Below are 14,892 nucleotides of genomic sequence, written 5' to 3'. Positions count from 1 at the left end.
TCCAAGTAAGGAGAGAACCTTGAGAATAATTATGGAAGTATCCCCATCATGTGTAGTCTGGGAAATTTGGAAGGAGAGGAATCGCAAGTTATTTGATGACAAATCTAGAAGGTTAGAAACAATCCTAAATTCAATTGAATCGGTTATAGTGGATACAGTTAACTACAAGACAACTTTCTCTTTGGAAGAGCCTAAAGCTTTCTCCTCATGGGATGAAAACATTAGGAAAAATTGGCATGGAATTAGGATTCCTCCTTCCTTTGGGCAAAAAAACAATATAAGGAAGGCTGCTACCTGGTCCCCTCCAAATCCTGGCTAGCTAAAACTAAATTTTGATGGTGCTCCTAGAGGCAATCTGGGCCCTTTAGGCATAGGATATGTAATCAAAGATCACACAGGAACAATCCTAGGGAAAATGGCAAAGCCGATTCCTCCGGACACAAATAATATAGTAGAATTCAAAGCATTGCAATTCAGATTGATAGATTGCATAAACTATGGTTTAAAAAACATTTCAGTGGAGGGTGATTCAGAGATAGCAATAAATGCAATCAAGATGAAAAAAACTCCAAATTGGAGATTGCAGGGAATCTTAGACAATATAATAGCAAGCTTGGATAGAATTAAACATTATGAAGCAAATCACATCTATAGAGAAGCAAACTCAGAGGCAGATGCTCTTTCAAAAATTGGTGCCCAAGGAACCTACATCTACAGGTGGGATCAGGGAAATCTACCTATTGGCCTAGCATATCATATTAATTGACAGGTAAAGCCTCTAAAGGATGCCAAGCTCAAATGCAAGAGACATTCTCAGAGAAGTGCAAAAGCTAGTTAAAATGCTTCCCTTAGCAATGCAAACATTAAATTTCATCTTTGGTGGTCTAGTGAAACGACTACCTCCCATTTAAAATTCAAACTTAACTTTTTTTGGATAGAGTGGGTCCAGATTTAGTGATGTCACTCAAATCGCAGTTTTGAGCTAAGCTTTCCCTGAATCACTTTTTGAGACCTAGCTAGCAAAGTTGTCAAATCTAATTAAGGTTTGCATGGCCCGAACAACAAATTTGGCATGTCGAGGACAAACATCCTTCACCACCTTAGTTGGCAAATTAAATGTAATTCTGCCCCTCATTATTTGGCGTAAAAGAGTGTTCCCGTCTATTTCTCTGTAATGCCTTCTGCAAGTCTCTGTAATGCCTTCTGCAAGTCGTTATCAATCTCTTGCTAGTTAATCTTAAAGCTCTATTTTTTCATTTCCTTTCTTGTCTAATAGCCTGCATTTACCAATCATGTTGACAGAGCCTCCCTTTGGGTTCATAATGAGCGTCTATCCTAAGCCCACCTCCTGTTTTGGTGCAAATACTCCAATCTCCCTCTCGACCTCGACGCGCCAAGCCTCTTTCAGGAAGATAACAGACTTGAGGCTGAAGCGCCTCCTCCTCTATTCAGAATTCCCTGTTATACTGGCAATCAAGATGATTTTGGGTATTGGGCATCTGAACAGAGACGAGTATCCCTGGGATAACACTAGCATTTCCTTCAGGTTTGTCGCTTCTTTGATGGATTTAAAATTTGCAAAGCAAGCAGTTTGGAGCCTCACGAAGCAGCTATTCCCAGAAGAGGTTACCCAAGAGCTTCAAGAAATCCTAAACAAGGCTATCCATGATTCTAGGTCTCCTCGGCCAAGTGATAAAATTCTATTTAATGCTCATGGTGAGCTAATTAACTACTACCCTTTTTTGCTAGATTTGAAAGGAAAGGATCTGGATAGACACAGAGTGTTTGCTGGAGTAGGCCTTGGCTACCTTAAATGGCAGTTTTGGGGGGGAAATTCAGAAGACCAGGGTAGAGAGGATGACCTAATTCAATTTGCTAGACTCAACGACCTTCTACCTATGAAAGTAGAAACTGAGAGTCCTCAGGCGGAGTAGGCATGCAGGGATGGTTCTAGCAGGGGTCGCTGTGGGTCTAGACGTGGTCGTGGCCGCCCCCGAGCAAAAGCCGTGGGAGAGCAAGAAATGTGACTCCTCAATCTAAAGCCACCAATGAAACTGCGAGCTAGGTACCTTATTGAGATCTGTTTAATGTTTTTAACCGTTTTAGACTCTGGAGTGAGTAATTTTGGCTTTAACAAGTAAAATCTTTGTTAATTTGGCAGTAGAGAATCTGCCACTCAGACTCTTTATAGTTTTTAATAATCTTAAGACTTTATATGTTAGGCTTGGAAGGACACCATATGTTTAGTATGGTATGCTTGTCTGGTTGCCCTCCTTCTTGAATTCTCAGAAGACTCACAGATGCTCCCAGCAAGAATTTTGATAATTATCTACTAGTCATGTCAGCACTGTATTTTTGCATAATTAATATAAATCTGGCCCTGTCTTTACTGATCAAAAAAAAAAAAAATTGTAATGGTCATCATGATTTTGTGAACACGGGACAAGTATGCAGAAGAAGATTCAGTTGCAAAAGTCATTCCCATTCTTGATGGAATGAATTCTCTAAAAGCCCACAAGCATTCTTGTAATAGGAGTTCAACATTTTTTTTAAAAGTGAATTTTGTAATTCTCTTTTCTTATAAAAAATTAAAAGAATATTTTAGAGTTTAGTGATTTGCATCTGTGATCTGACCTTAGCATGTTTGTTCTTAGGTTGTGTTGGGTGAAAATTTTGAAAACTAGAAAGGTTTACAAAATTGTAGTTTCAGTCACATGATTAAATCTCTCTTCTTAGAGGGGAGGTTGCCTTCATATTGCTTGTTGCCCAATAATTCTTGATTAAGAAATAAAACAAAACTAATGAGTTGGATGTTACTTTCATTAATTCCTCTTATTTCAAGATTGATGCTCCCCTTATCCTCTCATTTCATAATAAGCTCTTCTTTCAAGACTTACAACTATGAATGGTAATAAACAATAATAACCGATACCATGAGATTAAACAAAAGAATAACAACTCCACTATAGATTTTTGGCCTTTCCTATGATATTAAGTCAAAACTCTATTTTCTCAAATCTAGCTAAAAAGAGTTAGAACTTGAAAATTGTTCTTTCTTCTCAATCTTGTAGTATTGTATCCTCATCCTTTCATTTTGAGAATTACACATGAGAGACCCCTATAAATTTTTGTCATCCCCAACCTCAGTAGTTGAGGAACAACAATTGTTGCATCTTAGTTGCCTAGAATGAACACCCTTAGATTCTCACTCAATCTTGGAAGCTTGCTCAAAAATTTTGGAGGGAGTAGTTTTGTACTAGAAAAATCTTCTTGAGTAATATTAACATAACCATGAATACATAAACCATTTTTCTTCAATTGCATCACACCAACATATAATATCAAACATAACCCAAAGTAATATTAACCTTAGAGTTTATATCAACACTACTTTGAAATAAAATGTGATTTTCATATTTACAATTCATTTAAGATTTTTCCTTTAAAATATTTTATCTACATGCATGCTCTCACTAAAGCCAATATTTAGAATGTTCCCATATACCTTTTTTACTTATAATTGAAATAAAATACTAATATAATTTTACAATAAATATTTTTATATTGACAGGGATTCTATAACCACACTATGCATGTCATACATCCGTGTAAACAAAATCATCTCCTTAACTTTGTCTTTTAATATATAATAAGTACCTTAAATTATTAAAAATTGGCATGTATACGTGCACATGCTTGCATGGAGTGAATAATTTAAATTTTCTAATAACAACCATGTCATTGAAAAAAAAATAGTGTTCTTAATAATTTATCGCCTAACTGTATTGTATATGACAAGGTTCAAATTCTCAATCGACATAAGAGATAAACAACTTCTACAAATTGTTCATTAATTATTTTACCTCATTTTCTATGCACACAACACAATACATTAGAAAACAAATAAGTGAATTTCACTTTGACAAAGGTTTTAATTTATGTACGCCTCCATAAAAGGGATAGGCACAATACCTTCCTTGCATAAATTTGTTCTTACAAAGTTGTCTTTGAATTATTCGATATCTTTAGTAGATTGTATTGAATGTTATCTCCTAAGCAGCATAAGTTATAAGCATATAAATTGTATCAAGTTGAAGAACAAATCCTACACCAATGTTGTTATAGATGAACTATTTTAGTTTCTTATCGTATAAACCTCATAGAAGCAACAAATTCCAAGAATTTGTCAAAATATTTGATCCAATTTTGATGTTATTTTGTTACATTAACTCAAATAACATAAAAGTTAAATTGAAGGGGGTAAAAAAAAAATTCACTAGCTTTTGCTTTGCTTCAAAGTGGGTTTCTCATTGAGCTCTCCAATCATTCGTGTGAAAATATTTTAAAATTTTTAATTTATTAAAATTTTGTTGAATAATCTACTCACAAAAGTACAAGCACTCAATAATTGAATAGTTTTTGTAAACATAAATTGAATATTAAAAATAGAAGAATCTCTAACAAGTGAAGATAGAAAATGAGATAATTTATGAACCCTATTAAAAGCTAGAGGAAAATTAATATTAAACAAACCAAATCCTCTCTTTAAGCCCTACATACTCCATACTCCATGCAAATCCTTGCAAATCCTGTTGCTTGACCTTAGATATTCAAATTGCATATTCCCAAAGTGGACATATTGAAAAGAACCTGCAGATTTTTAAACAAATGTTGTTGGCAAGAATAAACAAAACTCAACAATCTTGATGTCCTATTTATTCATTAATATCTCAAATCATTGCCTTATAATGTTCAAATGAAATGGTTTCATGCAAAAATAAGAATCATGGTTCTAATTTTGTGAACTTTTTTTAGTAGTGTAATGCCTACTTTGAATCGAAATCACAAGAAGTTTGTATTATAGGCTCTGAATAATAATGCTTATAATCACAACTAGTAGATATCTATCTTTCGATTTCTTTCATTTCCAAGAAGGACTTGGATTTTTTCTCTCAATATTTCTTCTACTTTGGGTAGCTTGGGTTTTCTAGTTTGATCCACCAAAATGAATGTTGTGTAATCCATCAACCTTGAGGCATGCAGTTATAGATGCAAATTACTATAAGGGGTGTTCCTTTAGGCATCTTCTCTCAAGAAAGCAGTTGTAAAGACAAATTCCTCAACCTCTACCAAAATAAATGCAAGTTGGACTATTGTTGGTGTTATGAGGTATTTTATAGTAGATGTAAAGATGAATCCCTCAAACTTTGTCAAAACTTGTGATAAATTGAAGGTTGGATTCTAAAATACAATGGTTTTAGAGATTAATTCATTCAAGTCACATTATGATAGGCGTTGTAATTCTATGTGAAATAAGATAATTACATTTTATTGATTGTCATAGTAAGTGTAATGCAATCTAAGTTTTGTAACCATTTGCCTCTTAAATAATATTTTTTAGAATGAAAGTTGGTTTAGAATTTTAGAAGGGGTTAAGGTAGTTCATAGAGGTATAATTAAAGAATGGATACATAGATGAGGTTGTTAAACATTTAATTTATTATGCTACAAATGCTCTTCTATAATTGAATTTCAAAAGAAAATTTTCATATTGTGCAGTATTTTGACAATAGTTTATGAAATTGATTATGTACTTGCTTTTTTATCAATCAACATTTTAGATTGTATGATCCATTATTAGCATGAAATAGTTAGAAAAGAGAAATTTCATTTCTTCAATTATTTAGCATTAGCAAACATACACATTGGCCGAGATATGCCAACTTAGAAATGGAGATAAAGCAAATAAAAAGTACTCTGAAACAAGACCTTTGCTAAAAAAAATCTTTAAAATGAGAGATGAAAACAAATGTAAAGAAATTATTGAAACAAGACCTTCACAGATGTAATTTATAGAGATTATTATAAATATAAATGTTAGTTTATAAGATTTGCATAATTATATAATCTATTAGAAATCATATAAATTTAATTATTTTAGTTAAACATCAAATATATATTTAACCAAATAGCGATGAATTTTTTTTTAACTAAAAAAGGGATAAAAATGTATTCAACAAAAAAAGAGATACAAAGAAGCAAAGAGCCAAACATAAAGAGCACTATAGGGCTCTGCTGATCAAGCACATGAGCCATATCAGGAGGCAATTTCCCCTTATCCAAAATATTCCAATCCTGCATATGAACCGACACCCATTTGGCCAAACAATCAGCAACACCATTCCACTCCCTAGGAATGTGTGTGAAAGTAACATAATCCAAGGAAGTACACAACTGAAGAATCTGTTGGATAACCAAAGCCAAGTGCCAGCTAACATCCCCAAGCTCTTGCCTAGTCAACAGAGTCACCACTACTTGAGAATCAGACTCACAAATAATTCTACACCAGCCAAGAGCACAACAACATTGGACAACATACAAGATTGCAAGAACCTCCATCAAATTATTAGTATGAAAGTCCTTATAAACAAAAAAAATAAACTGGACATTACCAAAACTATCTCAAGCAACTCCCCCAATGCCAGCATGCCCAGGATTTCCCTTAGATGAGTCATCAGTGTTAATTTTTAAAACTCCAAGAGGAGGGGAGCACCAATGACCCTCCCGATTGATCCATTGCATAGGTTGTCTACACCTCCTCCTACTATGCTGACCAACAACCACTGAAGCATCTCCTTGAAGAGGTAAGGTTAGACAATTGCAAATAACAACCGCCCTTGGATCCACACCACCCGACACATCGTACTTAGCCAAAACAATCTCCCAAAGAGAGTGGATAATTTTCCACCATAGGTGTATAACACCCATTTTAACATCCTGAAAAATCCTCTGATTCCTTTCCAACCACACGTGTCAAATGAGAAAAGAAGGACCAAGAGCCCAAGCCACCTGAAGAAAAGAAGTTTTAGCAGGGGGTTTACCCCAGTGGGCCCAAAACTCAGACAAAGAGGAAGCATGCCATCAAAACTGACCCCAAACACTCCACCAAAAGTGTCAGATTTCCTTAACAAAGGAGCACTAAAAGAGAAGATGAGACACGGACTCCTCACTGTTGCCACACATGATGCACATCAAGGGACCCTTAAAACCCCGCTTGCACATATTATCCCAAGTAAGACAACAGTTATGAACCACCAATCATAGGAAAAAGTTGCACGTAGGCCAAGAAAATTTACTCCAATCCTGCTTCCACCAGGGTACCTCAACACCTCCAAACAACTATCTATTAAGCTCCAAGAACTATAAAATTAATTTTACTTTCCTTCTAATATTTGTAAAACTAAGCAGCATTTTAAATAAAATGAAACCATTTTCATACAAACTAGACACAAATTTTTTAAGTAGTACAATGGGAGCACCTTAACTCATAATGGAGGGTTTTAGGGTCTAAATCATGAAAAGATAGATTCCATGTGAATTGAAAAGTTAGTAAGAAATTTATGTTGGAAAATTGGATACCCCGTACCTTTCTTCTTTCAGATTTTCTGAGGGATTTCTCAGTCCTGTTGACTCGTAATGTTTTGGAGCGATATGAGAAATTTAAAGTTACAAGTATCCCAGTTTGAAGGGGCTGAAGCTATTCTAGCTCCAAAACAAACCTTTTTTACAATGTGTTAGTGATAGGTTAGTCAATCGCAACTATTAATTGCAAAATCGATGGTGTAAATGGGCAATGGCTACGCAGCGGACAAAATGGCTTGCCCATGCCATGCCTTCTCCATGCCCCTCATGCCACCAGGCCAATCATTCCCAGGCCCGTACAATCCGTCACATCCGCCAATTACATCCGTCCTGCCCACTGCGGCTTTACCTTGTTTTTTTCATTTATTATGTTTTTTATTTTTTAAAAGTTATAATAAGTAAAATAATTAATATTATAAATAATAAATTATATATTTTATTTTTTTATAATAATTTATATGTTTAAATTTTTAATTTATTTTAATAGAAAGTATATTACAATATATAATTAATTGTAAGATATATATTATATGTAAATTTTAATAATATTATTTTAAAAAAAATTAAATAGTGATATAAGCAAATAATAATTTATTTTTTCTAAATATATTTACTTTTTAAATTAAAATAATTAGTAGATTTTAATATAAAAAATAAATAAGTAAATTTAAAATAAACGGATGTAACTGGCAGATGTGACGGATTGTACGGGCCTGGGAATGATTGCCCTGATGATATGAGGGGCATGGAGAAGGCATGGCATGGGCGGGCCATTTTGTCCGCTGCATAGCCATTGCCATGTAAATGTTACACTCACTGCTTTCGAAACAAGCTGATTGTTCGAAAAAATCAGAATGAACAGACTTACACGCATGGTGTTTATGGTACTAGCATTTCAGACACAATGCACTGAAGCAGTAAACAATGATGGGGTTGTCCTACTTTCTCTTCTTAACAAGTTCAGTGCATCTCCCAACTTTTTAAGTAGCTGGAACTCCTCCGACAACAACCCGTCACTGGAAAGGAGTCACCTGCAATCCAGATAACACGGTGAGTAAACTTGTTCTTTCTCAAAGCGAACTAACTGGAACGTTGTCTTCGGCCATCTATGGTTTACACAATTTGAAAGAACTGGACTTGAGCTTTAACAATCTCTTTGGTTCCATTCCTCCTGAGCTAGAATCTTTAGATCTCTCAAACAATTATCTCCATGGGCAAATCCCTGTCCAACTGGGTAGCATAAAAAATCTAAGAATTTTGTCGCTCTACGAAAATTTCCTGAATGGAAGCATTCCCTTCTCCATATTTGGGCTTCCCCTGCTCGAGGTGCTTTATTTGTCTAACAATAATTAGAGTAGAGAGATCCCATCAAATGTTGGGAATCTCACCCAATTATCCAAATTATGGTTGGGAGAAAATTCCTTAGTTGGAAAGATACCCTCCTCCATTGCCAATTGTGAGCATCTAACAGATCTTTATGTGCAGTGTGCACAACAATCAGCTGGTTGGCGAGTTGCCACAACCTTTGGGCCGGCTTTCAAAATTACAACGTCTGTTTGTTACTTCCAATAAGCTTGGAGGTCACATCCCCACGTCAATTGGTGACTGCACAAATCTCATTGAAGTTGAATTGTCCAACAATTCTTTGAGTGGAGAAATACCATGGGAATTTGGCAAGTGCAGCAATCTCACCATGATTTGTGCCACCCAGAATCAGCTTCCAGGGTCCATTCCAGCCTCTCTTGGATCTCTGCCCCACTTGACCCAGCTTTATTTGAACCAGAATTTCCTCTCTAGCGACATCCCAGCAGAGCTTGGGAATTGCAGTCTTCTGGAAGAGCTCAGCTTACATACAAACAAACTTGAGGGGTTAATTCCTCCTAAGTTGGGTCGACTGGGGCGTTTAAAATTTTGTTCTTAGCCGAAAATTCATTTCATGGCCCAATTCCTTCCCAATTTTTTAGGGCAAGGAGCTTACGACAATTGTATCTGTACAACAACAGTCTCACGGGAAGCATATCCCCAAACATTTGCAATCTCACACAGTTAAAATACCTATAATTGCAGGACAACCACCTATCAGGATCAATACCTGCGGAATTGGGCACCCACAGCAATCTCACAGGAATTGATCTAACAAGGAACCAACTGACCGGCACAATACCTCCGGCCATTTGCTCTTCTGAATGTTTGGAGATTCTAGTCGTGGGGCATAATTAGTTGGAAGGGAACATTCCTTCAGAGATTGGTCGATGCCGGAGTTTGGGGCGACTGATCCTGAGCCACAACAATCTGACTGGTGTTATTCCTTCAGATTTTCTGGGTTCCAATTCTATTATTTATTATCTGGACATGACCGAAAATAAGTTGCAAGGAAGAATACCATGGAGTCTTGGGCACTGTAAAAATCTGAGTTCCATAAACCTGTCCATGAATCAACTCAATGGAAGCCTTCCTGCAGAATTAGGACAACTCTCCAAGATACAGAAGTTGAACCTTTCCTCTAAAGCTCTGGCTAGTCCGCTTCCTCAGGAGCTAGGTAAAACTTCTCTCTTGTTTTCGTTGGATTTGAGTTTTAATTCATTCAATGGTTCTCTACCGGACCAATTAGCCAGTCCAAAGAAATTGCAATGTCTAATTTTAGAAGGAAAACGTTTTGGTGGAAGCATTCCAGCTTGGTTGTCCGATTTGAGACAATTGCTACAACTCAATTTGGGCCAAAATCAATTCCAAGGTCGAATTCCGTCATCACTAGGAAATCTAGAAAATCTAGAAATTGGTTTAAATTTAGGCAATAACAAATTGAGTGGAACAATTCCAGAGGGCCTAGGAAATCTAAATAAACTAGAGAGAATGGATTTGTCATCCAACAACCTCTCTGGCATCATCCCTTCTACCCTAGACAGTCTGTTGTCCCTCGAAGCAATCAACATTTCCAATAATCAGCTCACGGGATGCATACCTAAGTCATGGTTGAAGTTGTGGAATTCTTCCTCAAGTTCATTCACTGACAATCCAAATTTGTGTGCAACAGAGAAACAGAGTACTTTCTGTAAGTGCAAAGGCGATCTTCCTTTATCTGATAAGGAAATCAAGCATCTCGGCAAAGTCTATATAGTCATTACTGTGATTGGAGCTGTGATTTTATGGAGACTTTTATCCCTCAAAACAAGTTCCATGCTCGAAACTGGTGGAGAAGTGCCTTCCAGACTACAAGAATTTTTTCAATTAATGGAAAATCCAAGTGAGAACTGAGAAGTATGTAATCGGTAAAGGGGGCAAAGGGGTTGTTTATAGAGTGGAGCTACCTTCCGATCAACTGTTCGCTTTGAAGACGATACAGTTAAATCGTAAACACAGAGAGGAGAGAAGCATAAGCAGAAAGTTCAAAACAGCAGGACAAATTTGTCACAGGAATCTGGTTAAAGTTTTGGAGATATGGCAAATGAAAGATCGCGGGTTCGTTCTATACGAGTACATGTCCAACGAGAGTCTGAATGATGTATTGCACGAGATGAAACCCCCTCCAGTTTTAGGATGGGATATCCGTTACAACATTGCTATTGGTACAGCTCATGCGCTATCTTACCTTCACCATGACTGCAAGCCAGGGATTTTACACGGTGATATCAAGCCCAGCAATATACTGCTGGATTCAGATATGGAACCCCATATTTCTGATTTCGGGATTGCTCAACCCATGGACGGGTCACTCACTACTGATTCTTCCTCATTAATGGGTACTTTGGGCTACATTGCACCTGGTAAGAGAATGTCTACATTAACTTTGTTGTGCTATAATTTTTGCTTTGCTTTTCTAGCTTGGATTTTAATTGGCTTTTGTTGTAGAACGTGGACAGTCAACCAGAATGACAGAGAAGATAGATGTTTACAACTATGGTGTGATGTTGTTGGAATTGATAATGAGGAAAAAGGTGAGGGATTCGAGTTTTGCAGAAAGGATGGAGATCGTGAGATGGGTAAAATCATACAGTGGAAGGGAAGATGCAATGATTGATGTAGAGCTTGGAGACGAAGTGACAGAAGCAGCCATCAAGGGAGACATGGTGGGCATGGTTAGAATTGGCCTGAAATGTATAGAGGATAAGGCTGAGGACAGGCCTTCCATGAGAGAAGTGGTGGAGATGTTGAGAGCAATTAGGCCCCTAGAAGCACTTTTTAAATTCAGAGTTGAGATTTGCCAAGTCTAAGTGAGTGTGTTGTATAGTCAGGTAAAATCCCTGGCTTGCAGTCATGGTGAAGGTAAGATAGCGCATGAGTTGTACCAATAGCAATCTTGTAATGGATATCCCATCCTAAAACTGGAGGGGGTTTCATCTCGTGCAATACATCATTCAGACTCCCGTTGGACATGTACTCGTATAGAACGAACCCGTTATCTTTCATTTGCCATATCTCCAAAACTTTAACCAGATTCCTGTGATGAATTTGTCCTACTGTTTTGAACTCTCTTCTTATGCTTCTCTCCTCTCTGTGTTTACGATTTAACTATATCATCTTCAAAGCGAACAGTTGACCGGAAGGTAGCTCCACTCTATAAACAACCCCTTTGCCCCCTTTACTGATTACATACTTCTCAGTTCTCACTTGGATTTTCCGTTAATTGAAAAAATTTCTGGAAGGCACTTATCCACCAGTTTCGAGTGTGGAACTCATTTTGGGGGATAAAAGTCTCCATAAAATCACAGCTCCAATCACAGTAAGGACTATATAGACTTTGTCGAGATGCTTGATTTCCTTATCAGATAAAGGAAGATCACCCCTGCACTTACAGAAACTCCCTTGTTTCTCTGTTGCACACTGTTGGTATTTTGGTATGGTTTTGTCACTGATGTCAACACCTACTAAAACTCTAGCACTTTGGAGAACCAGCAACATTCACCGGCAATCAAGTGACTTTTGGACAGTCACCGGTATATGGTACACCAGCAGGAAATAATGATCACCTACACTTGGAATGACTTGGAAAACACTTGGTAATGTCGAAGACATTGTTTGGACATCTTATCTTGGAGAATTGTTTATTGGCATATTCGCATTTGCATATTTGCTGTTACTGGCAAATAGGTCCAGAGTTACACCGGCAGGTTTATCTTTTCCAGATCAACATGGCACGCTATGAAGATGATTAATTAATGTTGTAAATGTATTAAGCTGACATGTTCAATCGGTTATTGCATCGGATATTTGCTTTGTTTATAAAATATTTTATTGTAATATCTTGTAGAGCCGACCTACTAAAATTGGTCCTAGGTTATGGTATAAATGTAAGGTCTTAATTGTAAGATCGATGAAGGAATGTGAAAAAGGTTTTGTGCGAAGGTATATGCGAAATTAAGCAGAGCTATACATGCAGACATCATTTGAAGATGAAGCTAGGTTTTTGTGAAAGCATATCAGAACTACACCGGTACTGAATCCAGCATATGAAGATGCTATTTTGAGCAGTACATTATTATTGGATTTAACCATCCAACTGTAAGTCAGTGTGAATTCCCACTAGTGATTGAGCAGTGAGCTCGAGGCGCTTGGCCTTTCTGCATGTGCAGACCCCATTTATGTACACTTACTATCTGCAGTAGTATCATCTGATTGTGGGTAAGGTTTCCCACCATGGTTTTTCCCCTTACAGGGTTTCCACGCACAAATATTGGTGTTATGTGTGATGGATGACTTTGTCTTTTAGTTTCATGCATTAATCTTCACCTGTATTGCATTTATCTGTTAAATCTATCCACTGGTATAATAGACTGTCTCACCGATATTAAGCAATAATTTGATTAAGTTGTTTTGGTTTAATATTATTAAGACAATTGATTCACCCCCGCCCCCCTCTTAGTTGTCCCCGGGACCTAACACACACAAATCTAGATTGCTAATGAATGAACTTGAGGAAGAATTCCACAACTTCAACCATGACTTAGGTATGCATCCCGTGAGCTGATTACTGGAGATGTTGATTGCTTCGAGCGACAACAGACTGTCCAAGGCAGAAGGGATGATGCTAGAGAGGTTGTTGGATGACAAATCCATTCTCTCTAGTTTATTTAGATTTCCTATGCCCTCTGGAATTGTTCCACTCAATCTGTTATTGCCTAAATTTAAACCAATTTCTAGATTTTCTAGATTTCCTAGTGATGACGGAATTCGACCTTGGAATTGATTTTGGCCCAAATTGAGTTGCAGTAATTGTCTCAAATCGGACAACCAAGCTAGAATGCTTCAACCAAAACATTTTCCTTCTAAAATTAGGCATTGCAATTTCTTTAAACTAGCTAATTGGTCTAGTAGAGAACCATTGAATTAATTAAAACTCAAATCTAGCGAAAACAAGAGAGAAGTTTTACCTAGCTCCTGAGGAAGCAGACTAGTCAGAGCTTTAGAGGAAAGGTTCAACTTCTGTATCTTGGAGAGATGTCCTCTTCCTTGAAACTTATTTTCGGTCATGTCTAGATAATAAATAATAGAATTGGAACCTAAAAAATCTGAAGGAATAACACCAGTCAAATTGTTGTGGCTCAGGATCAATCGCCCCAAACTCCGGCATCGACCAATCTCTGAAGGAATGTTCCCTTCCAATTGATTATGCCACACGACTAGAATCTCCAAACATCCAGAAGAGCAAATTGCCGGAGGTATTGTGTCGGTCAGCTGGTTCCTTGTTAGATCAATTCCTGTGAGATTGTTGTGGGCGCCCAATTCCGCAAGTATTGATCCTAATAGGTGGTTGTCCTGCAAATATAGGTATTTTAACTGCGTGAGATTGCAAATGTTTGGGGATATGCTTCCTGTGAGACTATTGGTGTACAGATACAGTTGTTGTAAGCTCCTTGGCCTAAAAAGCTGGGAAGGAATTGGGCCATGAAATGAATTTTCGGCTAAGAACAAAATTTGTAAACACCCCAGTCGACCCAACTCGGGAGGAATTAACCCCTCAAGTTTGTTTGTATGTAAGCTGAGCTCCTCCAGAAGACTGCAATTCCCAAGCTCTGCTGGGATGTCGCCAGAGAGGAAATTCTTGTTCAAATAAAGCTAGGTCAAGTGGGGTAGAGATCCAAGAGAGGCTGGAATGGACCCTCGAAGCTGATTTTGAGTGGCATAAATCATGGTGAGATTGTTGCACTTGCCAAATTCCCATGGTATTTCTCCACTCAAAGAATTGTTGGACAATTCAACTTCCATGAGATTTGTGCAGTCACCAATTGACGTGGGGATGTGACCTCCAAGCTTATTGGAAGTTGTAGTCACACAAATCTGTCCAACTTAATTAAATGAATATTTTGTATTTATTTAATTAAAAATCCACTAGCCACTAGTTAATTAAATTAATATTTAATTAATTCATCCCCGAACATTCTTCTATTAATTAAATAAATTATTCAATTTATTTTAATTAATTCATTAAATCAAATCCACAATCAATTAAATAAATAAAATCTATTTATTTAA

The 14,892-nt window shown here is 36.9% G+C and overlaps 1 protein-coding gene across 1 annotated transcript; it reads left to right on the top strand.

The window, feature by feature from the left end:
• The first annotated feature begins 9,774 nt into the window (after positions 1-9,774).
• LOC131053691 (leucine-rich repeat receptor-like protein kinase PEPR2) lies at positions 9,775-11,633 on the top strand. The gene is made up of 3 exons (XM_057988295.2): positions 9,775-10,560; positions 10,757-11,186; positions 11,272-11,633. Exons 1-3 carry the CDS (start codon positions 9,775-9,777, stop codon positions 11,631-11,633), a joined length of 1,578 nt encoding a protein of 525 aa, XP_057844278.2.
• The last annotated feature ends 3,259 nt before the right edge of the window (positions 11,634-14,892 follow it).

The sequence above is a fragment of the Cryptomeria japonica genome, chromosome 1, assembly GCF_030272615.1.
Source record: "Cryptomeria japonica chromosome 1, Sugi_1.0, whole genome shotgun sequence".
NCBI classification, from domain to species: Eukaryota; Viridiplantae; Streptophyta; class Pinopsida; order Cupressales; family Cupressaceae; genus Cryptomeria; species Cryptomeria japonica.
The sequence above is the reverse complement of the archived record's forward strand: the minus strand, read 5'-3'. Positions and strand labels throughout refer to the sequence as shown.

Coding starts and splice junctions, on each gene's coding strand:
- LOC131053691 (XM_057988295.2), top strand. CDS start 9,775: ATGACCGAAAATAAGTTGCAAGGAAGAATACCATGGAGTCTTGGGCAC. Junction 10,561..10,756: donor TCATTACTGTGATTGGAGCT/GTGATTTTATGG, acceptor TTCGCTTTGAAG/ACGATACAGTTAAATCGTAA. Junction 11,187..11,271: donor TTTGGGCTACATTGCACCTG/GTAAGAGAATGT, acceptor CTTTTGTTGTAG/AACGTGGACAGTCAACCAGA.